This window comes from Danio rerio, chromosome 16 (genome assembly GCF_052040795.2).
Source record: "Danio rerio strain M-AB ecotype USA chromosome 16, GRCz13ab, whole genome shotgun sequence".
In the NCBI taxonomy this organism is placed as follows: Eukaryota; Metazoa; Chordata; class Actinopteri; order Cypriniformes; family Danionidae; genus Danio; species Danio rerio.
In genome coordinates this window covers 30,699,869-30,723,307 of record NC_141036.1, presented here as the reverse complement: position 1 = coordinate 30,723,307, position 23,439 = coordinate 30,699,869, and the positions used below count along the sequence as shown (strand labels likewise).

The following is a 23,439-nucleotide window of genomic DNA, read 5'->3' as shown; positions in this document are numbered from 1 at the left end:
ATTTCACACATAAGGCCTTGTATTTAGCATTCCTATTTGTGCTTATTACAGTGCGCCAAGTGCAAAGAGTCATTCAATGGAAATCCAGTGAATGGGAGACAGTGCTACCGGCAGTTCAACGTGGACAGCGAGTGCTGCTTCGACCCCACATCACAGGTCAACTGCTTCCATGAGCCCAACATCCGCAATCTGCTGAGGGGCCGCACAGTGTTCTTTTCAGCTCAGCCCAAGTTTACTAACGTGGATATTCGCGTTACCATTGATGTTACATTTGGGGAAGTTGAGGTCTACGTCTCCAACTCGCATGATACCTTCATTGTGCAGGTAGACCGCCAAAGCGGTGTGCATACCATCAAGATTGAGGATGAAGCCACCTCCGCCACAGCTTCCCGAGGTGAAAAGGAGGTACCTCTCGCCCCGCCGTCGCCCATGAAGGTGTTTGCTAACTCCTCTTCTGCCTTACTTGGCACACTGTCCGCAAAGTTGCAAGGTTCAGAGCGTGAGGTGCGGGAAGAACGAGCCGAAGGTCTCATAACCTACATCACTGTGTGGAAGCCGCAAACAGTGCTGATCGTACGCGGAGTGCGGGACAGAGTGGTCATCACCTTCCCTCACGAAGTGCACTCGCTCAAGTCCAGCCGTTTCTTTATTGCCCTGCGCGGAGTAGGCACAGAAACTCATAATGGAGAATCTCAAGGCCTCCTCTTTCTACGACAGGACCAAGCCCACATTGACCTCTTCGTCTTTTTCTCTGTCTTCTTCTCCTGCTTTTTCCTCTTCCTGTCGGTCTGCGTGTTACTCTGGAAAGTAAAGCAGTTCTTGGATTTCCGTCGCGAGCAGCGGCGCCACATTCAAGAAATGACCAAGATGGCCTCTCGTCCATTTGCAAAACTTACTGTCTACCTGGAGCCAGAGGAGCCACAGTTAGTTTACTTGCCCTCAGCTGGAGGGGGCAGCGCAGTGTCTCTGGCCCACGTCCGAACAGGCAAGCTTGGTGGGATGGTAATGGGCCAGAGGGGGCGACCTGGGGCTCTGTCCTACAAACACGACCCTGGCACAGGCACTGCCACTCATCATCACCACCATCTGGCTCTGAGTGGAGGCAACAACGGGCAGCACCTGCCTCTGCACTACCTAAACGCTCACCACTACGCACCCAGCTCCACCGCCAACCCAACCTCACATCACCAACACCATTATCCGTCCTCGCATGGCAGCTACCAGCATTTCTGCCGCTCCGACCCTTTCCTATCTCAACTCATGGGTTTCTCATACTCATCCTTCAAAGTTGGGCCAATCACTCTGGAACCCACAGACGACGGGATGGCAGGGGTAGCCACAGTGCTCATACAGCTACCAGGAGGCATCCTTGCACCAAATCGGGCCTGTTTAGGTTCTGCACTTGTTACTTTGCGGCAGAATTTGCAGGAGTACTGTGGACACGGTGGAGCAGGAACGCATCCTGGTGCCGGCGGTGGCCGAAAAGGCTTGCTGGGCCACCAACATCTTACAACCATGGCCATGTAATAAGATGGGAATTGAGTGGGAGAAATAGACTGAAAAGGAAAAAACTATCAAGGGAGATTTTCAGAGTTAAGAACAGAAAGGGCAAAGGAAGTTGTGAAGCTTTTAAAGGGATAGACCACCCAAAAAGTTAAAAATGTTTTCATCATTTACACATTTACAATTTTTTTTCAATGCAGATAAGTTCAATGAGGTCCAAAATCAAACACCAATGGATCCCACTGACATCAGCTGTTTAAGCAAAAAAGCACTGAGACATTTTAAGAAGTATCTTAAACTACAAGAGGGTGCGTAAACGATGACACCATTTTAAAGGTATAGTTTACCCACAAAATATGAAAATTCTGTAATTATTTATTTATCTTTTACTAGCATTCACTATTTGTCAACACAACAAAAGAAATGATGAGAAAGGTCGAAAACCAGTGGCCATTGACTTCCACAGTTTTTTTTCTTACTATGGATGTCAATGGGAATTGAATAAGCTAAATTGTCCATAGTGTATGTGTGTGAATGCAAGAGTGTATGGGTGTTTCCCAGTACTGGGTTGCTGCATAAAAAAAGTCCTGGATAAGTTAGCGGTTCATTCTGCTGTGGCGATCCCTGATTAATAAAGGCACTAAGCCAAAAAGAAAATGAATAAATGGATGTCAATGGCTACTGGTTTGCAGTACTCTTAAAAGAAATCTTCTTACAAGTTCAACAACAACAAAAAAAGAAATTATTAAATGTTTTCCACCATATGAGGGGTTGTAAATGCTGAGTAAAATTGGATGTTTGGGTGAGCTACTCCTTTAAGGGTGAAAATCCTTTTATTTTTGTTTGTTACTAAAGGGATGTATTTATTTTACAGAAGAGGAAAAAGAAGAATCATAGGAATTGTGATATGTACATATACTGTAATTAAGTATTAGATGTTGTTTACTTGTTTATCACTCCTAAAAAGCTCCATATTGACTTAAGGCAGCAACCTTTATGCAATGCACTACTTGTATATCCATGCTTTGTTGCTGCGTTCTTTGTCTTACATACACTACTGAAACCAGCTGGACAAGACGACGATAACTACAGCATGACATATCACCTGAAACGTCAAAACGTCGACTTTGCAGCTGAACCAATGTGCTTTATATCCTCATGTGACAATCTGAACTGCCATCCAAACCAAGAGACGGTGCAACGTGTCCGCTTGAATGTGCAAAACTTTGATTGTCTGCAAAAAAGAAATGGGGACAGATGATGTTAAAAAAAATAGTTGTAATGCTTTTGTTACTGGTATTTTGTCATGGCTGTGATTAGTTGAAGCTTCCTGTAATATAACAGATTGAATCTAGTCAATAGGTCTTGTTCATGTTGAGCCATTGGCTTATTTTTATACATATTCATTCAGACTGAAGATGCATTTCAGACTGTCGATTTGATGGTTTACGGTTACACGTCCTTTGTTTGCATTGATGACATGCCTTTACTCACTTTGCCTTGAACCGGACGTTGTTACAACCTTGTGACTGAATCCTCACTCTTTTTGTATTCGATTTAGGATTGGAGTTCTATGAGTTCAGGCTGTTATCTTAAGTAATGCAGGTGTGTGTGTGTGTGTGTTAATGTGAAGGAATAAGCTGATTAACAAGGGCCCAGAAAACATCCATGTTATTCACATTGTGTAGGGAATGAAGGATAACTTTTTTTCTTTGCTTTATTTCTGTTCCCTCCTTACACTGATTTAGTTTAACCAAAAGGTAAAAAGGATTTATAAATAATGTGTTCAATATTTAACTAGTGATCGATGAAATTCAGTTTCCTATTTTATTTCACCGAAGGGTCATGTTCAGCCAGATTCATAGAAGATCTGTTGAACAAAGTGCAATGCAAATTTTAAACGTATAGAAACGCTATAGTATGCTCCTGGTGAGACACTATAAGGTGATGAAATGAAGAGAGGAAATCACTGAAAACACTACAGTTAGCCTTCTATCTGTATGATGTTTTATGGAGTTTGTTACAGTATTGCCATTAATATGGAGTTTCCGTTTTACTTGTTTTTTCTGAAGATGGACTGTTATTTTCTGAGCATAATTTGACGTATTTATGTAGGCTGATGTAGAAATCTACATTTCTCTTATTTTTTGACAATTAAAGTTCTCATGAATTATAAAATATTACGAAAAATGTTCATTTGACATTGATTATTTAATGTAAATAACATAACAGGAGAAGCCATATGTTTATCTCGGGTGACACTCCAGAGGGAAAAAAAGCTATTGCAAACTGATGGTTGGTTACTTTGTTGCATTAAATCAAGAACAAGGGATTGTGATGTAAATTAAGCGAAAGACCAAAATGGATTTGAGTTTGACTATGGTGAAAAAGCTTTGTTCTGTTCAGACATTTTCAAATGCTTTTACAGTCTTTTTTTCTGTGATTGACGCACATGCCTTTGATGCTTAACAGAAGTTTGTCCATAATAAAATATCATCCATTAATGGTTACCAGAGTTGGTTGCGTTTTTGGCCATTTAGCTTCTTGTACCTGACATAATGCTTCTCAAAGAATTGGACTGCTAGGGATGTCAAACTCAAATCCTGGAGGCCCACAGCCCTGCGGAGTTTAGTTCCAGCTCTGCTTCAAAACAGCTGTCTGTAGGTATCCAACAAGTCTAAAGCACTCAATTAGTCTGATCAGGTGTGTTTAATTAGGGTTGGAATTAAACTGCAGAGCTGAGGCTATCCAGGAATTAAGTTTGACACCTGTGCATTAACAGTAAAAACATTGCAACTGTGTCTCTTTCATGGTGTTTAGATGTCTCTAATGATTAGATACACCTGAGTTGATGCTGTGGTGGTCATAGGGAAGTGGAGAGCATGATTCCTGAAACACCCCAGTGACAGATGGGTCTTTGCGTTGATCCCGGGTGCAAGTCTGATCACCTACTCACACCTGCAGTTCTCCATGACGGATGTCCAGTGTTCTCACAAGAATTTGGGCCAGTGGAGAAATGGTTGTGCCCAACTGAGTCTGCTTACTCTCAAGGTTTTTTTCCCCTTCACTTTCATCAATTGGTTAAATTTTTGTTCTTCGCCCCTGTCTTGCTTGGTTTGGGACTTGTGGAGCTGCACATTGATGGATTTGCCCTTTAGTGTTTAAACTTTCAGCAATAAAATTTAAACAATACTTAAGTGATCTAAACTGAACCTTAACTCTGAAAATGGACTGACACAGTGTCAATCTACTAGAACTTCTGTTAAGCTGCTTTGACACAATGTTGTAAAAGCGCTATAGAAATAAAATAATAATTGAATTGAATACAGAATAATACAATTTTTAAATAAGCTATATTAAAATGTATACTATTTAATAGTGAAAATCTTTTAATATAAATATAACTAAATACAGTAAAAAGCAATGCAGGAAAGGGTCGCGAGCTTTTATTTTGAAAAACGCCTAGGTTCATGGTCTTATTTTGAAATGCGTTATCGTTGCTGCCTTTACGTGTTGTTATTTACAACCAGCATCGTTTTAACGTCTTTTAGATTTGTGAAACGGCCTCAGTCGCCGCGTTAGGTCGTTTATAACTAGTATTTAACCTAATACAATGAACGGCGTTGGTGTCATTTTAGGGGTGGAAGTTCAAGGCGTTTGTTTGAAGATGGTGTTCACTGAGGGCTGTCACAGTCCACTGGATAATAACCAGAGGTTCTAGACCGGTGGGGTTTGAACCTAACGTTACATCCAAATGCAGCAAATGAACTGACGTTTGTCCCCCGGTAAGAACATCGTGTTTAATTATTTAAGCCAACACGAATCTTCTATTTATGTTTGCTAGCCGCTGTCACACATGCTGTATGAACCTTCAAGATTATCTAGACCAGTCTGTCAAACCAACCAACGTATTTTAAACCACAGACCAGATTTCTGAAGGTCCTGAAAAACTAATAATTTGCCTTTGCACAAATTAACTCCTTAAATGTTCTAAATGTTATACCAGTATTGTGTTTAACCTGTAATTAAACTGTAACCTATAATAAATTAACACCTTAAAATCATTAAATGCTCTAACGTTAAATATTATACCAGTAATGTTATTGTTTTTAACCTGTAGATGAAACTATAACCTATAATACTGTTATTTCCAATTTTTTTATTTAGGTTGTTCAAAAGATGAAACCCAACTTGTTAAAGAAAACAAAACTATCCAGTCAAAAGAGCAAAGACAAACAGTTGCAAAATGGTGATAAGGAGCCCCTTCCATCAGATGTTGATGCCATCTGTGTTGGCACAGATGCAACTGAAACATCTAATGATATGCTGAACTGTGTAATGGACTGTTGTCCCAAAGTCACACAGATGAGTCCAGAGCAAGGAGAGTTGGAAGCTTTGGGAGTCCTAATGCTATCAGAGCAACACCAGCAGCACAATGTGAACCTGCAGCCTTGTCCTCCTGCGCTCAGAACATTTGTTCCAAAGACAGAGCCAGATCACTTTCCCTTAAACCAAACTAGTTTTCAGGTCAAAACTGAGCCTGGAATTTATGAAGTACTTCAGAGAGAGTCTACGTTGACTGTGGAAGAGAAAAAGGAGAGATATAAGGAAGTGAAGCTTGAGATGCCAGAGGAAAACCTGCTGTGTAATTCTGACCTGGAGGAAACCATGGGTAATGTATTTATTTATTAGGCCTTAAACCTATAAATGACACAATTTGCTCATTTTAAAGATGTGACAGATTTGGAGGTGTGCACGGAAATATTTTAGCTCTGGATTAGGACATTTGTTTAATCTCAGCTTTATTTTTTGTTTGACTGTCATTTTGGTCTAGTTTACCATTTTAACTTTATTTTATTATTTAAAAATGTTGTTTTTAGATCAGTCAGAGTTACGAAAACCCATTCTGTTCCATTTTTAAAGTTGTTTGCACATTTTTCAGTTTAGAATTTACATTAAAATACTTTTTGTTTTTGTAAATGTTATAAAAATATTAAATATTTTAATTTCAACAATATTTGTATTATTATAAAGTTGATCTTTTATTTGAAATTATTTTTGATGTAAATGTATTGGTTTATTTGGTGTATTTTATAGGTATAAGTTTAATTCATTTATTGAAAAAAAAAAACTATACCATAATTATCTCAGTGTAAAGGAAAAAACAAAACAAAACACAATTTTGTGGAAATGTGCAAGTTCAGTCTATAGGCATTCACAAGTACTTAACAACCAAAATGACAATGACTAATTAAAGAGGCCTCTTGCACAAAGCTGGTTTGGGGTTTTACCTAGGTAAGTTTAATCAAATTCTGTGTTTTTGATCTAAAAACAGGGGTGCCCAAACCTTTTCTTATAAAGGACCAAAAACCAAACTTAACTGAGGGCTGTGGGTCGAAGGTACATTAAAGTTCTCATGAGTAATTGCCTAATTTATTTATTCATTAATTTTCTTTTCGGCTTAGTTCCTTTATTAATCTGGGTTTACCACAGCGGAATGAACCGCCAACTTATTCAGCATATGTTTTACGCAGCGGATGCCCTTCCAGTTGCAACCTATCACTGGGAAACATCCACACACACTCATACACTACGGTCAATTTTAGCCTACCCAATTCACCTGTACCGCATGTGTTTGGATTGTGGGGGAAACCGGAGCACCCTGAGGAAACCCACGTGAACAAAGGGAGAACATGCAAACTCCACACAGAAATGCCAACTGACCCAGCCGAGGCTCAAACCAGCGACCTTCTTGCTGTGAAGCGACAGCACTACCTGGTGCGCCACTGCATCGCCCCTAATTTATTTAATGAAACTTAAAACTAACTAGAAAACATGGCTTCAGATTATATAAACAAATGCAGTCTATATATATATATATATAATATAATATATATAATATATATATATATATATATATATATATATATATATATATATATATATATATATATAAAGTTTAATGAAGTTATTACAGCAAAAACATTAACAATCACATTAATACAACTCTGAATTAAGTTCAATTCTGAATACACTAAGTTGCACCTGCTTTTGGCACTATTGAAACCAAGGTTTTACATTGGCACAGATGACCAAAGGTGTTGGCTATAGCAGCCCAGCCATGTATTTTTACCCTTTGGAGCTCCCGAAAAATAATTTTGGTGGACACCAAGATTTGCTGTCTTGGTCACAAATGCGCCAGCGAAATGCCCACCAACAATTTTTTTCTCTTTTAAAGTCTGATATGTCACCCATAATGTTGTTCATTGCAACATTTGAAGTAAAATTGTGTTGTTACTCTGGTAATCAAAACTTCACACTCTCTTCTTACTCATGGAATGTGCAATCAATGAAGGTGCCACCAGGCTCAAATTTAGCCATGAAACTCTACATTATGCGTGTTCAGTTTCATTTTCCAACCCATGTAGCTTTTACAGGCACTTTTAGGGAATTGTTTTGACAGTGTTGTCATCTGTATACAAAATAATTTAAGAACAAAAAATGGTGAGCAGGAAAATACATTGACTTTTATGTATCATTTATTCTACTCTGTCTCAGTTGGCCATTTTTATTTCAATATACAGATAGTTGTTTTAAAAGAGTTGAAGTTTACACTAAGGATGCTCTGATTGATCGGCCGGAGATCAGTATTGGTACTGTGTTTTTGACAATATTGCAAGTTCACTAAAACCTGGCTGGAAATATTAGATACATTTAAAAAAAATATATTTTTTTAACATGAATATTTAATAATATAACTTCTTGTAATTTACTTATTGCAATAAACAGTAGTTTATATACCCATTTCCTAATAGTAACGAAGTAATGGATTTATAGGTTTGCATTTGAATCTTTTCTGAATCAAATATTAACTTTTCATCAAATATGAATTTTTTCTTGACTGAGAGATGTTGTTTCCAAATTGATTTGTTAGTCATTTTCTACACCAAGTTTTTTTTGACATGTTCACACCTTAATGGTTATACAAGTATTTATAGTATTATATGCAGCATCCTTAATTTATTCTTTCAAGTAAGGAGAAATCTCCACTTAATTATAAAGCTTAAAGCATCAGAATCAGTACTTTGTATCGGCCGATCACCATGAAAAGGAATCGGTACTCTGCATCGGCTGCAAAGATCCTGATCGGAGCATCCCTAGTTTACAATATAGCAGCATATATTCAGCAATATTTTATTTTTGATTACCGTTTTGAGTCTTTGGCACTTTTACCCAATACTGGATCATTTTACAAAATACTACAGCCAGATGGAAAAATACAATCAAATAAAACTGGCAAGTAAGTATTTAGATTGGACCTGTTGGAACTTTAGTTGATTATAACTAAACTAAACCAAACCTAAATTCGCTTGACTTGAAATTTTACTGCACAAGACTTCACTTTATATATTTTGTGTTATGTCTTTATTCCCTTTTACAGCTTCTTCCTCCCTGATTTTTCCTTGCCCCCATTGCTCTGTGACTTTTACTGACTTTACATACTTGGACAAGCACTTCAAATGGTGCCATCGAAGTGAATACCTGTCATGGGTGAAAAACCACAAAGTCTACAACTGCTCCAAAATAACCTCCGGGATGCTCAGCTGCACTTCATGCCACTATCGTTTCTTCTCTCAAAGCCAGCTGGAGACCCACGTGCGCAAGGCTCACCTTCCGACACCCAAACCCACCCGAAAACGCTTCACCTGTCCGCAGTGTGATCGTAGCTTTGATTACATTGGAAACTTACAAAACCATTGCCGCCGATGCCACAGCTTATCTACGGTGTGCAAAGATGGATATATTAGCTGTGCTGCATGCGGTAAAAGCTTTGCAGGAGTCTGGGGCCTTGGACCACATCGCTGTCATGATGATGAGAAGATACTTGATACAAGTGAACCCCTTTGCACAGACCGTGGGTATTTGTGCCAAGATTGCGGCAAGAACTTTTCTACACTCCAAAGTCTAAAGACACACAAACGCATACACACCGGCGAGAAACCATGCATCTGTGGAGATTGCGGCCATAGCTTTTATGATATGGGGAGTCTGCGCCAACACAGAGTCATCCATACAGGAATCCGGCCTTTCAAGTGTCCTGAATGTAATAAAGAGTTTGCTAGAATGGGCCACCTCAGATGCCATCTGAGAACCCACACGGGAGAAAGACCATACCCATGTCCTCAATGCGGCATGAGATTCAGCCACCGCTCAACACTTCGCATCCACCAACAAGTTCACTCCAAGGAAAAAGCATTTCCATGCGCTATCTGTGGCAAAGCGTTTTCTGCTTTGAGGTATGTGAAGGTCCACCAAAGAGCGCACAACTCTGAGAGAATTCTGGAATGCCGAGAGTGTACAAAGACTTTTACACGAGCGGATGTGCTTAAGAAACACCTGCGCATTCACTCTGGCGAACGGCCGTATTTTTGCAACATCTGCAGCAAGCGTTTTGTACGCATCCAGCACCTGAAAAACCACATGCGCACTCATACCGGTGAGAAACCGTATCGCTGTGAGCAGTGCGGCTCCAGCTATGCCCAGTCTGGAGATTTGACTAAACACATGAGGAAGCACACAGGAGAAAAACCCTACGCCTGTTCAGACTGTGAGCGTCGCTTCAGCAGCTCAGGTGACCTGAGCAAGCACAGGCGCAGTCACACGGGCCACAGACCCTATAAGTGTTTGGAGTGCGGGAAGAGTTTTATATTGTCCCAGCACCTGAAGTTACACAAACGAACACACACAGGCGAGAGGCCGTACAGCTGCACACAGTGTCTTCGCACATTTACACGCTCACACCATCTCTCTCAACACATGGAGAAGCACACATGAGGACAGATGACTGCACGCCTGTCTAATATTTCATGTAGGAAAATGAATCGGGAGATTAATGATGAATTGGGAAATCGGTTTTCTTTAAGGAATGCAATCCAGACAGATTTCTTTCTTCCGTGGGATATATTTAAGGGTTAAGCATATAGTAACGTACCCATTGTTAGGCCTGTCATGATATCCATTTTTTGTTATAATATATTACACTAAAATATATTGCGATAAACAATATATTGTCATTTTATGACACTTCTTGTATAATATCAGAATGACAATATAATAAGAACCATTTAAGAACATTTTAATTTAATTAAGAATTAAGAACATTTAATTCAATTATAGTAATTTCAATCATAATAAATAATAAATGTTAAGAAAAAATTGCAAGGTAAAATGTAACAGACCGCAATATTGGCTACCAGAACTATTTTCATTTGTCAGACACCCACATGAAAATATAATACAGTAATTTACAGTAAATACTATGGTGTTTTTTAACCATACTTACACCTCTAAAAGAGATAAAGATGTTGCAAAATCAGATAAATTGTTGCCAGAATTGGTTTTAATTTATAAGTGATATATATTGCATTATCAAAAATTATTGAGGTCATGTCCAAGTGTTTTGCGGTAAATTGATACATTGATTATTGTGTCAGGCCTACCCATTCTTTCACTGATCAAATAAAATTAATGCCGTTTACGTTTTTTTGTTCAACAAGGAACAAGCAACTGACAAAAGCAGTGCTTTAAACTTGATCTGTCTTTTTAAAAGGAATCGCTAGCATAATAAATTGTAAATAAAATAAAGTTTTATTTAGCCATTTAAAGACACTGTTCATAAGAATTGACAGCGTGCCCTTTACTTTTTCGATAATAGACTTATAATAGATTGCTGTAGCATAGTAACAATAATCTACAAATTAAAATTAATCTATAGGCGCAATAATGGAAGTATTCTAGAACTACATTTATAAACTGATGTTAAAATTTAAACTTGCTCATCACTCGGTGCTCTCGGAAAAATTACGTTTCAGCAAATTTTTCAAACTGCTGTAACTGTGTTAGGGTTCCTTTTGTGTTGATATGTAAGTGACGTCATTTTGCTCTGTTCATATTTTAACATTTTCAGAAGTCTGGCTCACAGCTAAAAATAAATTCTGCATTTAGAACTTTAATGCTTTATGGAGAACACTGAAAACTACATTTGTGTGTTTTCAGTTCTGCACTAGGCGTGGGCGGGTATAAGATTCTAACGATTTGATAACCATGGATAAAAATATTACAGTTTCACGATTACTGCTGTAAAACAGGTTCTTTTTAAATGTCTGGGTCAAAAACAAATCTTTTTTCTGCTTTGATCACAATGGCTGTGCCTGAAATCACAGACTTCCATACTATAGTATGTTAAAAACAGTATGCTAGCCAAGTAGGATGTGTAAATACAGTATGCAAGAAGTACCCAGATGACCTAATACTTCTGGTGAGATTCTGAAGTGCGCATCTGATGGATGCTACGCTATCCCATGATGCACTGCGAGAGAAATCATGAATGGAAGTGAAGCGGGTATGTCACATGATGATGACAAAATGGCATCTGTTGTACGTCCGACTCCGAGGTACATTCACTCGCATTCATACTGTATAGAACATACTTTTCTATCAGTCAAGTAGTAAATACAAATGGAGTACCTACTGAGTAGTAGGGGATTTCGGACACAAACCGCCAGTATATTTTATTTTGAGAAACATTTGAAATATTTTGAAGCAGAAAATATGTCAAGCTAAATATTTAAAAAAATTCAAATGAATCATTGACTTCTGCAGTCTTCATCAGTTTCAAAAACAATAATATATATATATATTTTAAATGGCATCTTTGGGTATCTTTTCTGATGGAGATACTGCTGTCCTAAAAAACAAACCAAAAAATAAATAAATATTAAAAATCTTACACATACCGTAGAAACAGTATAACAGAAAAAGTTGTCTGTTTTTAAAAACCTTGAGTTTTCCAAACTGAGGTATACCTTAAAAATGGTTGTCATCCCATGCCTATACTGCACTGTAATGGATTGGTTATTTTATAGTTATTTGTGTGGTTGTTGATTTTACCAGGTTATTTTGCAGTTGTTTTTATGGTTGTTCATTTGTCTACCAATGCCAAAGTATTCTGAGGGTGATATAACTGAAAAAAAATGAAACATTACTGTAACTAGTTTAGAGGAAAATCTTTTTCGAAAGACTGATATTCATGACATAAAACGTATATAAACAATATGTTGTGTTAAGGTTTATGAGTTTACTGTTAACTTTAAAATGGATGAAATCAAATGACTTTTGCTCTGTTTTGAACTACAGTGTTTTGTCATTGTTTTGGCTTGAATTGTGCGTTTAAGACTGTATTCTTATGTTAAATGAAACAGTAAATACAGTATGCTAACCAGAGAGATTTTGTCTAAACCCTTGTCTTTTTGTGTCTTTTCTTCTCAGCTTGTGCACAGACAACCAAAGCATCATTGCAGTTTGTGCAAACCCAATAGATGGATCACTTGTTCAAAGGGCCCAAACAGGTCTGCTTCAGTCAATGTTGGGGGAATAGCCCTATTATTTTTATGTCTGCGATTACGAGGACAGCAGCGTGACTGGTGCACCGACACAGATAACAAAGATGTATTTAGAGCTAAATAATATTGAGTCTACCTTTGTTTAAAGCTGGAATCAATACTTCTTAAAGCATGTCCATTTTTCATTTAGCAAGCCTCTTGTCTGAGAGGAGGGCCAGGGAGATGTATGGAAGCGAGCGTGTTTTAATTCTCTCTGTTGCTGTAGTAATAATAATTGTCAGAACAAGCATGGCTCCTAAAGATTGGGTGATAGGGAGGTGAGCCACACATACAATATTAATAGACTTTGCAAATTGAGACAGATTACGTGACAGGTTTTTATTTTTTCTTCACTTGATTTTCTTGTCTTGCCGAGTACGGACAGAAATGACCATTGAAGTCAGAGAAAGAGGAGTAAACCTTTTACATATTCACATTTAAAAAAAAACATACATCATTATTATTTGTCCAGCAATGTCAGTCATTCTATAGAGAATGTAATTGTTTATAAATTGGCAGTTTTAATTTGGTAGCAGTTCCTCCTTTGGGGCACCAGGGGGAAACAGATATCTGTCAATATGCGCTTTTGGGAATTAGGATGCGCTGTGTTGCCATCTGTTTCTCTCGTGTTTCTCACTCTTCCCACAGAGACAGCCTGCAGGGTAACTTCACACAAACAAGTGAAATAGCTGAACGGATTTTAATGCAATGATCTGTTTGCGCTACTTGTTCTTCTCGATATCAAATTATTATATTAGTATCAAACTTTTTATTACCATGTGCGTCCTGCATCGTTGCGTTATCTTTGTAAACAAGAGACGCCATTAAGTAATAAATTATTGTGGTATCTTCATGTTGTTCCGAAAAAAATACCCGTTAATGTAGTAAATAACTTTAAAATACTAACAATTTAATCGACTTTAACTCATACAGTACGATGAACACAAACTCACGTAGAATGGGCCTTATCCCTTAAAACATAGTTCACCCAAAAACGAAAATTGAGGCCTATTTACTCACCCTCAAGTGGTTCCAAACCTTTAAGTTTCTTTTAAACTCCAAAAGATATTTTGAAAAAGGCTGGAAGCCCTGTGAGCATCGACTTCCATAATAGGAAGAGCTAATACTAGGAAGCCATTCATTCATTTTCTTTTCGGCTTAGTCCCTTTATTCATCAGGGTTCGCCACAGAGACACGAACCGCCAACTTATCGAGCATATGTTTTACACAGCGTATACCCTTCCAGCCACAACCCAACACTGGGAAACTCCTATACCCTCCTGCATTCACACACATACACTACAGCCAATTTAGCTTATTCAATTTACCTATAGTGCATGTCTGGACTGTGGGAGAAAGCGAAACGCCGGAGGAAAGCCACACGAACACAGGAAGAACATGCAAACTCCGCACAGAAATGCCAGCTAATCCAGCAAGGGCTCGAACCAGTGACCTTCATGCTGTCAGGCAATCGTGCTACCCACTGCACCGCAATGACACTCACTATGGAAGTCAGTGGTAATAAAGGTATCCAGCTGCCTTCAAAATATTTTCTTTTGTGTTAAAGCGAAGAAAGAAAGTCAAACATGTTCAAAACAAGTAAAATGTGAGTAAATTACATAATTTTCAGTTTTGGGTTAACTATAAAGATGTGACTAATTTATTTATTTATTTAATTTTTTTAAATTAAATTTTATATTTGAACCTCTACAATCAGGTCAAAATATCTAATGTGCTTGATATCCTGCAACTGAATGGAATCATGTTCCAAAGCTATAAAATCAGCACCCAAAACCACTTGCCTTCTGTATAGTATTCAAAGTAATTTCTCCAAATTCAGAATATTTAAAAAAGAGTAGGCATGAAGTACCCATAAGATCTACTGCTAATGCCAAGATGCTGAGACTAATATTTCATGAGGCGACCTAATTGCAATTGTCAGTGAAAGTGGAGTGACACAACAGAAGCTGGTAAGTAATGTGATGAAGTCAGATGTGAACTTGGCAGATGTATTATGCACAAATTTCGTTTATACTATAGTCATACTACATGGAACATACTTTTCATAAAGTCAAATCCAAATGTAGCCTAGAAATGAATAAATGACAGCACACAACTGCCATCTATTTTGATGACAAATTAAGGGGAAAAATCTATGCAAGAGTCTTGTATTCCCGCCTTCGCTTTACTGCATCCTATACTAACAAATGTGTTGACTTCTTTTCCTTGATCATAGTTTGATCTTGGCCCTGTGATGTGACCTGTGTTCTTTTGTAAAATGCTCCATCAGCGGTCAGTGCTGAAACTCTAATACTCTTATTTACAGGCTGACTTCTGACTGACCATCTCTAGAAAACTCTAAAATTGAATTACATCTATGTTGAATTAAGTAATAGCCCTCTTGCACATTTCCTCCTCCCTCCACCCATCTCCAATTTTTTTATATGTAATTCCAGCAATCCAATTTTCTCCATATTTTCTCTCAATACTCTTGTCAATTTGCTGAAGGAACACATTGTTGGCTTTGGTGTGCCGGTGTCACAGTGTCGTCTCGCTGCAGTGGTTTTGGCGCTTGTTGGCCTCAGAGGTCAGTGTGTGGGAAGAGCCGCCGGCTTTCGGGGTCTTCAGGGGGCTTTAGGGCGGCTGCGTCTGTCCCTTTGGGCTCAGCCAAGCCCAAATCCACTTCTCTCATTCATGAAAGGGTTACAACAAAGGTCAAATCACCACTTTCCACTCCCCACGAATAACACAAGCCGTGCGTGAGGGATGGTTTATGTAGGCGTAGATGAAACTGTGTATTTTAGGTGTCTTTTTTTTTTTTTTTGGTCATGGTACTTTCTTGGCACATAGTATTGTGCCTGAAAGCGCAGATGCGCAAAAGATGCTGTGAGTTTTGCTAAGGGGAGTCTGGTTAGTGTAGCAAGTGAGGAAGGTCGATGCTGTCAAACTCAAAATGAGCAGCTTCTCATTCTCGATTAGCGTCACTTCGTAAACAGTTGCTGTGTTTTATGTCTAATGCTTCTTCTAGCGCTAACATTCCCCAAATCTACAGTCCACTACTGTTTCTGTCTTCTCCTCCCCAGTCCGCCCTCTTGTCCTAACCTTTGGCTCTGGGTGTCCGTTTAGCACCGGGATAGAGATGTGGAGGGTGAGGGAGACTGACAGTGTGCGCTCCCCTACTCAGTAAATATGAACTGCACCCAACAGACAGCCTCATTTATCACAAGGGAAAGAGCGCGGGAGGGAAGGAGAGAGAGAGGGAAAAGGGATAACCGGCTTGGACGATGTGGCTTCAGCGAGCAGAAAGACAGTGCTGGGATGAGAGACATGAGAGTAAGGAGGGGATTACAAGAATAACACAACAACCAAAAAGAGTGCGGGAGAAGAAAGAAGACAAGCAGACGTGATGTTTAGAGGAGTCTAGTTGTAAGATCAAAAGAACATAGTAAGAAACGGGGAGCTGTGGAGAAGAAATTCAGGCCTATTGAAATGCTGACACATTGGACCAAATGTAGTGGTTAAGTCAAAAAGCGTTTGCGCAAAATTCTGTAGCAGATCATAAGATGAAGTAAATGTAAGTGCGTGATGGTATAGCATGGGTCAAGTCGGTGTAATGATTAAATCTCATTTTGATCTGCAGTGAATGAACTTATTAACGGATCACAACCTGTAATCTGGCTGTGAGTGTGGATCCTGACAACTCTGCTCCAGTTGATAAGGCTTTAATCCTCAGTGCTGAACACAGGTACTGACCACAGAGAGCAAAGGTGACTTGAGCTTAAGATGCTGACTTCAGAGTCATTATCGTCTCTGCTCAGACGGACACTGACGCTTGCTATCACAGTTAATGCACTAAAGGTACTGTAAAAGTACAAACATTCCTCCATGTGTTGTGTCGTAATGTATAGTGATTAAATGTAATGTTAGGCAATTCTTTGTCGTTTATACAGTTTGCAGATGTTTAAGCATATTGTGTAGTTGTATATATATATTCATTCATTTTCTTGTGGGCTTAGTCCCTTTATTTATTAATCCGGTGTCGCCACAGCGGAATGAACCACCAACTTATCCAGCAAGTTTTTACGCAGCGGATGCCCTTCCAGCCGCAACCCATCTCTGGGAAACATCCACACACACATTCACACACACACTCATACACTACGGACAATTTAGCCTACCCTATTCACCTGTACTGCATGTCTTTGGACTGTGGGGGAAACCGGAGCACCCGGAGGAAACCCACGCGGGCAGGGAGAACAGGCAAACTCCTCACAGAAACGCCAATTGAGCCGAGATTCGAACCAGTGACCTTCTTGCTGTGAGGCGACAGCACTACCTACTGCGCCACTGCCTCGTCTATATCTTGAGTTCAAAATATGTTCAAAAGTCTAAGTATATTGTTAAAATGAACAAATAAATATTGAGTAGTAAGTGGAATTTGTGTAGTTAATCATATGCTATTTCACTGATTTCAGTATTGACAGCATAAATATTTTATGAAGCAAAAACCATATTTTTAGATTTTTGATTTATTATTGAATCAGATCCTTAACCATACAAATATCATTTGTGATTCATTCATTCATTTTCTTTTCGGTCTAATCCCTTTATTAACCCAAAATCGCACCAGCGGAATGAACCACCAACTTATCCCTTATCCTAACTTATGCCCTTTCAACTGCAACCCATCAATGGGAAACACCCATATACATCCAATCACACACATACACTACGGGCAATTTTGCTTACCCAATACACCTACAGCGCAAGTCTTTGGACTTGTGGGGAAAACCAGAGCACCCAGAGGACACCAACATGAACATGGGGTGAATATGCAAACTCCACACAGAAATGCCAACTGACCCAGCCGAGGCTCGAACCAGTGACCTTCTTGCTGCAAGGCGATTGTGCTACTCACTGCGCCACCATGTTGCCATCATTTGTAATATTATATTCTAATTTGTCTGCATATACCAATTACAGCCTATATGATAAAGTTAATATCCCTTTTAATAAGACCTTTTTAAAGGGTCCAATATACTTGTAATTAAGGGCTCCTGTAATGAACTAGGCTTGAGTAAGCTAATATCTCATAATTGCCACTAATAGCTGCTAACTCAAAGCCAATTGTCTGCCAATAAGAACCTTGTACATTGCCCTCTAGTCTTCGTTATGGTCAGTTTCTGACCTCTGCTTTCCAAAAGGCAGAATTTTATTCATATTTGCTTTTAATTTACTAAATTAAATCCCCCTCTCTACACTCAAGACCAATTGAAGGCTTGAGCACATGTGAAGCTCTACACACACACATACACACTTTTTTTTAATCCCAGTTAGCAGATAACTTGTTTTTGCAGCACACTAAATAATTTACATCAGAAGTTAGTGTTTGAGTAAATGTTTCAAAATTTAAATGTACAACTTGACATTATTAATAACAGCAGTTCTAATCACTTTAAAACACACCATTATAGAGTTTTCCCTGCAAGTTCTTCTAGGCCAGTAGTTTATACAATATGTCACAAGATCTCTGCTCCATTTTTCTCCCCTAGGGAGTGCTAGACCTGAAGAGGGTTGAAGACCTTTGACTCTGAGATGGCATAAGCAATTGGAATATTGCTGTTTATAGGTCTACGGCAGAGTTTCTGTTGACTTATGCCACTGCTTGCTACACATTGTTATGTTACAGTACAAGCTGAAAGGCTTCAAGCAGGTCTATAAATTAAATCAAGGCCACGATAAGGAAATTGACAGAGAGAGTAGTGCCCCAATGAAAGCAATTGGATGCTCGTAAAACGATCCCTGGTGGGCTGTCTATATCTCTTTCCTCGCTGTATGTCCTCCACTTTTCCTTCTTTTCTCTTATTTTCCCCTCACTTAGCTTATACTCTCCATCTTCCTGTTCACCTTACTGTTAATGTGCCTGCAATTTTCATACCTTTCACAACTTTTCCTTTTCTCCTGTTTTATTTTAACCACATTTGGCTTTTGTCTGTTTTCAATGTTTTTTCTCTCTCACACAATTTCTCTCACACACTTTCTCTGTCTGAACCCCCACTCCATGGAGAGACAGCAGAGAGGAAAGATGATGTGTGACAGTTGCTATATTTCGATCTTCTGTCAGTGAGATTAATATTGACACAGTGTGTATCTTACCAGAGGCCTGTTGACTGTGTACGTTGTGTATTTATTCATTATTCTAGGTTGGGGCATTTTTCTCAAGAATCAGACAATAACTGATGTGTGGACTTAGATGGAGAGAGTATATTGGTGGCCTGAAACGAGTCGATATGGTCACATCTGGGTTTGTCTTAACCATCGTCTTTGTCTCCGTGGGGTGGCTGCAAAGTCAAACCTTGTTGTAGTTTCATGGGGTTTGAAAGAGCCCATGTTTCACTGACAAGCCCTTAGATACGGTCTAAGTTTGTCAGGGAAGATGTAGCAGTTAATTCGGCATTTTGGCTACTTTGTGTGTTTAAATCATCCAGCTGTGAGGGGATTTGGCGTTTCTTGTTATTGGATCAACTGATCAATCGTTTCTTGGCAATTACCTTGAATGTACTTTGGCTTTAGAGAAAACTTGCCAAAATATCTGCCAGTTTACTGCTTTATTGATAATAGCGTTTCTGAGACGTTTCCTATGTTTTTATTCAATCAAATTTCCCAGCAAGGAAACTTGAAGCCTTCAAAGAGCAAGTAGGAAGGTTTTCTGGAGATAAACAAATAGAAACAAAAGAGGAAAAGAAAGAGTATGAGAAGTGCAAGAGCCCAAGGGGGGAAACAGTTGTCGCTGGAGACTTTTATTGACTTTCCCCCTGTCTTCAATCGCACGTGACTGGAGCTCGCGCGGGGGCCAACAGATAAATTCACAGAGAGGGGCTGAGGAAGAGAGAGAAATGGGAAAATAAATTACTCTGGAAAGATATGACGATGGGCTACATGCGGCTTTAAATCTAAAAGGGAATTCGCGACACACTCGACCAATTTGTCACTGCGCTTTTTACCCTTCTCCCCATTTCTTTTGGCTTCTTTTTCCTTATTATTTTTCCACGTCTTCAAAACACATACAACATGTGCGTTTTTCTATTTAAGCTGTTATCCACTGATGAATAATTATTGTTTAGTGGAATTACTAATTATATCCTTGCGGATTTCTTACAGCTCTAATTGTGACATCATTACTGTATTCTTAAAAAAGGTTCCATAAAGTGGAAAAGGGTTCTCTGCAGAAGTGTTCACTAAAAAATTATTTGGATCCAAAAATTGTAATGATTTAACCTTTGAGGCTTTCAAATTAAACAATATTATACACAAATCATCATTATTTTAAGTAAACGCATATTAGCATAACCAAAAATTTGCATTGTAATTTTATTTTATATTTAAAAAGTCAACACACTTGGCAACATGTTGTAAGGGTATTGTGAAATTGATTCAGTTAATAACTTTCTTTCATTTTGTCCTATTTGAAATGGCAGTTTACAGTTTCAAGATCCATATATTTATCACCCCATTCCATTTGTCTTTCCCTCGATCTCGGATTATATGTGTAATACACCGTCATGCTCCACCCCCTATAATATCTATAACAGCCAAAGGAGAGAGGGAAATGAGATGCAACAAGGGAAAAAGAATGAGATGGACTTAAAGTGAAGGATAGCTGGAAAAGGGAGAGAAAGAATGGAAAAGAGAAAAGAAAGAAAACGCGGCCTTAAAGTATACCCCCCTCTTTTATTTAATTTAGACGCCAGGCGAAAATCGATCCTGCCATTCGATACGCAATCCGAATCAAGGCGAATTAAGCGGGCGGAAATTAACTCTGAAAATATTTTTGATGGAGTGGCTTGTAGTCTCTCGGCCAAATGGACTGCAAAGTGGAACAAATGACAGGGGCCTAGTGGTGGAGACAGCGGCGCTCCATCTTCCATTAGGGCGTAATGGGATAGGTCCAGCCCCCTAGCTCGACTCGGCTGCATTAATCAAAACAGCCTCTATATGAAGATTTATGGTTCTCCCAGCGTCGCCGCTTCACTTCAGCGCCGCTGAAGCCGGAGCCAGTTCTTGTGTGTTTCTCTCTCTCCCTCTCCCTGTCGCTCCCTTTTACGCTGTGCGTAGGTGTTAGAGAGACCTTCTCCCTCCTTATCTCCTCCTTTTTTGTTAGTCCTGCCAGTGTACTTAAACAGAAATGCGTTTCTCGCCTCGGTAATCGCATCGTGTCATCATGTGCGTGATTCTGCGGTGTAGGCTATTCCTCATCCTTTTACAATGACGTGGGTCAAATACGAAATTACAATTTACCTTTCTACAAGTTATACCTTTTTTTTTTAGCTTCGCATATATTGCCTTACAAATCCTTTTTTTCCAATTATTAATATTATTTACCCCCAAAGTTTGCCTCACTGTTTTTTTTAACAAAAAGGGACTTTCCCCATTAAAAGACGTTTTCAGTTCTTCAAAGAAATGGCGTGCTAACCACTAATTTACCATGATTTACCACACTTCTCATTGTTTCATTATGGCATTTGTAGTAATGCTGTGGAAAACAACAAAAAAGAGGTTACTGCAATTACGCCTGCCTATGTGTATTCTCCTGAGAGATAATAGTTTCTTTAAATTAAACTTTTGCTGTCTGGGTTATTTATTCCAGTTTAGTCAGAGTGTTTCAATTTTTAACAGGAATGAAAACATCAGGGATTGAAGTAAAGTGTGTTTAAAGGATTGTTCAACAATATTCTGATTCTTCATCTATAGAAGCGATTTTACAAAAGACTTTCAGAACAAATACAAAACAGATTTGAGAGTTGTGAGTTTTGAAAATTGCATTTGATCTATACATACCATTGTATGTCTATCCTCCTGACCCTTGTTTTTCTTCTACCAAAAACTCAATACAATGTCTAAAGCTGTTTAAAGAACTTGGAGAAAAAAAGTTTTTGAGGAACTTAAATGCATTCTCCTTGCTAAGGGCTGCTGCAACACCTTTTTTTAATCTAACAGGAACCCTTATTTTCAAGAGAGCAATTTTGTGAGAGAGAAAGCGAGAGGCAGAATGAGAAGAGGTGAAGCAGTGAGAGACTTCTGACCGGGAAAAGCTTGGGTCCGGTAATTTTTAAAATCACATAGTTTGTTTAACTTTTTTTGTCTTCCCTTGCCCTGGAAAGTCCCATCTCAATGTTTTATTTCTTTCGTTGTGGTCCAATCTCTTTCTCTTATCTAGCTCTGTTGTTCTTCAACATCTCTTTCTCATTCCACCCCCTTCCAAACCCTCCAACTCCAGAGCCAAATGCATGTGGAGACATCTCTATATCCCCCATCTATCTCTCCTTTCCTCCTGCCCTGCCTCCTTTCCTTTTTCTTTGCTTTGCTTTCTTTTCCTGTGCACAGAGGGGAAGCCGGCTGCCAGTTTTAGTCTGCCGAAGGGTTTATTCAAATTAGAAACGCTTCAATCTCCTTATCCCCTCTTCTCTCCCCTCATACAAGCACTCACTCTCTCACCTGCTTTCCGTGGCTCTCGTCTTCCCTCCGAAGTCCCCAGAGCCCTGCTAGTTTAGGGGGACAATGTTTGTGGGGAACTGGGAGATGAGGGGAAGGAGAGGTTAGGAGGAAATCTGGGAGGGAGCAGCATGGAGGGCTTTCAGATTTGTCTGGAGGGACCTGTTTGCCCTTCAGTTTTCTTGTCTCTCTTTCACGTTCTCGAGCTGTTATGAGTGTTTACATATTCCCTTCAGCAAATTCCCTTCTTGTCAAGTTCTGTACACTTTTAAAGTTTAGTCCTTAAGTGTTTCAGTTTTCCCAGATCTGCCACACTTGATGCTCTATTTGGTTTCTTTTTGACTGGCTGTCAGTCAAGAAGAGGGGACTCAAGAGGTCAGTCAACTCTAAACTTTTTTTTTTTTCCTTTTTTGTTTTTTTTCTCTTCGTTCTTTTCATCCTTTTACTTATCTCTTTGTGAGTATAGAAAGGTTTCATTGGTCTCGGGCAGGGGTTTCAAACTCAATTTCTGGAGGCCCGCAGCCTTGTAGAGTGTAGTTCCAGCCCTGCTTCAACACACCTATCTGTAGGTTTCAAACAAGCCTAAAGCACTCAATTAGTTTATCCAGGTGTGTTTAATTAGGGTTGGAACTAAACTGTGCAGACCTGTGCAGTTTGACAACTGTGGTTTAGGGTCATACTTTAAAACAAATGCTTCACAAAACTGAACGCTAACTACATCATTCTTGTTTCACATACACAAAAACAAAGGTCAGGGTTAGTAAATAATGACAGTACTTTCACTTTTGCATAAAATATCCTTTAAAATGTTAGCAAAAAGATTAATAGAAATAACTCCATTTGAAACAGGAGGTGTAATTCATAAATAAATGTAGTGTTCTGAGCATGGACTGTAAAAGATATGGACATAGTATATGTGACATCACCCATAGATTTCTGAAGAGCGCAAGTGAAACTACAAATAGGCATGGCCAACCGTTGCTATTTGGTTCGCGAGTCATCA

At 39.0% G+C, this 23,439-nt stretch overlaps 2 protein-coding genes across 3 annotated transcripts in view; both read left to right on the top strand.

Moving 5' to 3' along the window:
• The window catches only part of megf8 (multiple EGF-like-domains 8), a 62,797-nt gene extending 58,784 nt beyond the window's left edge, over nucleotides 1-4,013 (top strand). Inside the window, exon 44 of the mRNA XM_087287076.1 lies at nucleotides 52-4,013. Coding sequence (XP_087143202.1) covers nucleotides 52-1,527 — 1,476 coding nt within the window. The 3' untranslated portion in view covers nucleotides 1,528-4,013. The remainder of the gene's footprint in view (nucleotides 1-51) is intronic.
• A 409-nt stretch (nucleotides 4,014-4,422) lies between these two features.
• LOC100000772 (uncharacterized) lies at nucleotides 4,423-12,786 on the top strand. Of its 2 annotated transcripts, none has more exons than XM_087287105.1 (3): nucleotides 4,423-4,554; nucleotides 5,671-6,175; nucleotides 8,945-12,786. In XM_087287105.1, the coding sequence occupies exons 1-3, from the start codon at nucleotides 4,474-4,476 to the stop codon at nucleotides 10,336-10,338; spliced, it is 1,980 nt and encodes a 659-aa protein (XP_087143231.1). In that variant the 5' UTR covers nucleotides 4,423-4,473; the 3' UTR covers nucleotides 10,339-12,786. The 2 variants fall into 2 exon arrangements, with proteins under 2 accessions (XP_087143231.1, XP_087143232.1); XM_087287106.1 differs by lacking the exon at nucleotides 4,423-4,554 and adding an exon at nucleotides 4,987-5,288.
• Nucleotides 12,787-23,439: the final 10,653 nt, after the last annotated feature.

Bases quoted from the DNA above. Each gene is read 5' to 3' on its own strand.
- LOC100000772 (XM_087287105.1), top strand. From the start codon at position 4,474: ATGACGGATGTCCAGTGTTCTCACAAGAATTTGGGCCAGTGGAGAAAT. The intron at 4,555-5,670 runs GTTTTTTTCCCC...TTTTTTATTTAG, and splicing joins TGAGTCTGCTTACTCTCAAG to GTTGTTCAAAAGATGAAACC. The intron at 6,176-8,944 runs GTAATGTATTTA...TCCCTTTTACAG, and splicing joins TGACCTGGAGGAAACCATGG to CTTCTTCCTCCCTGATTTTT.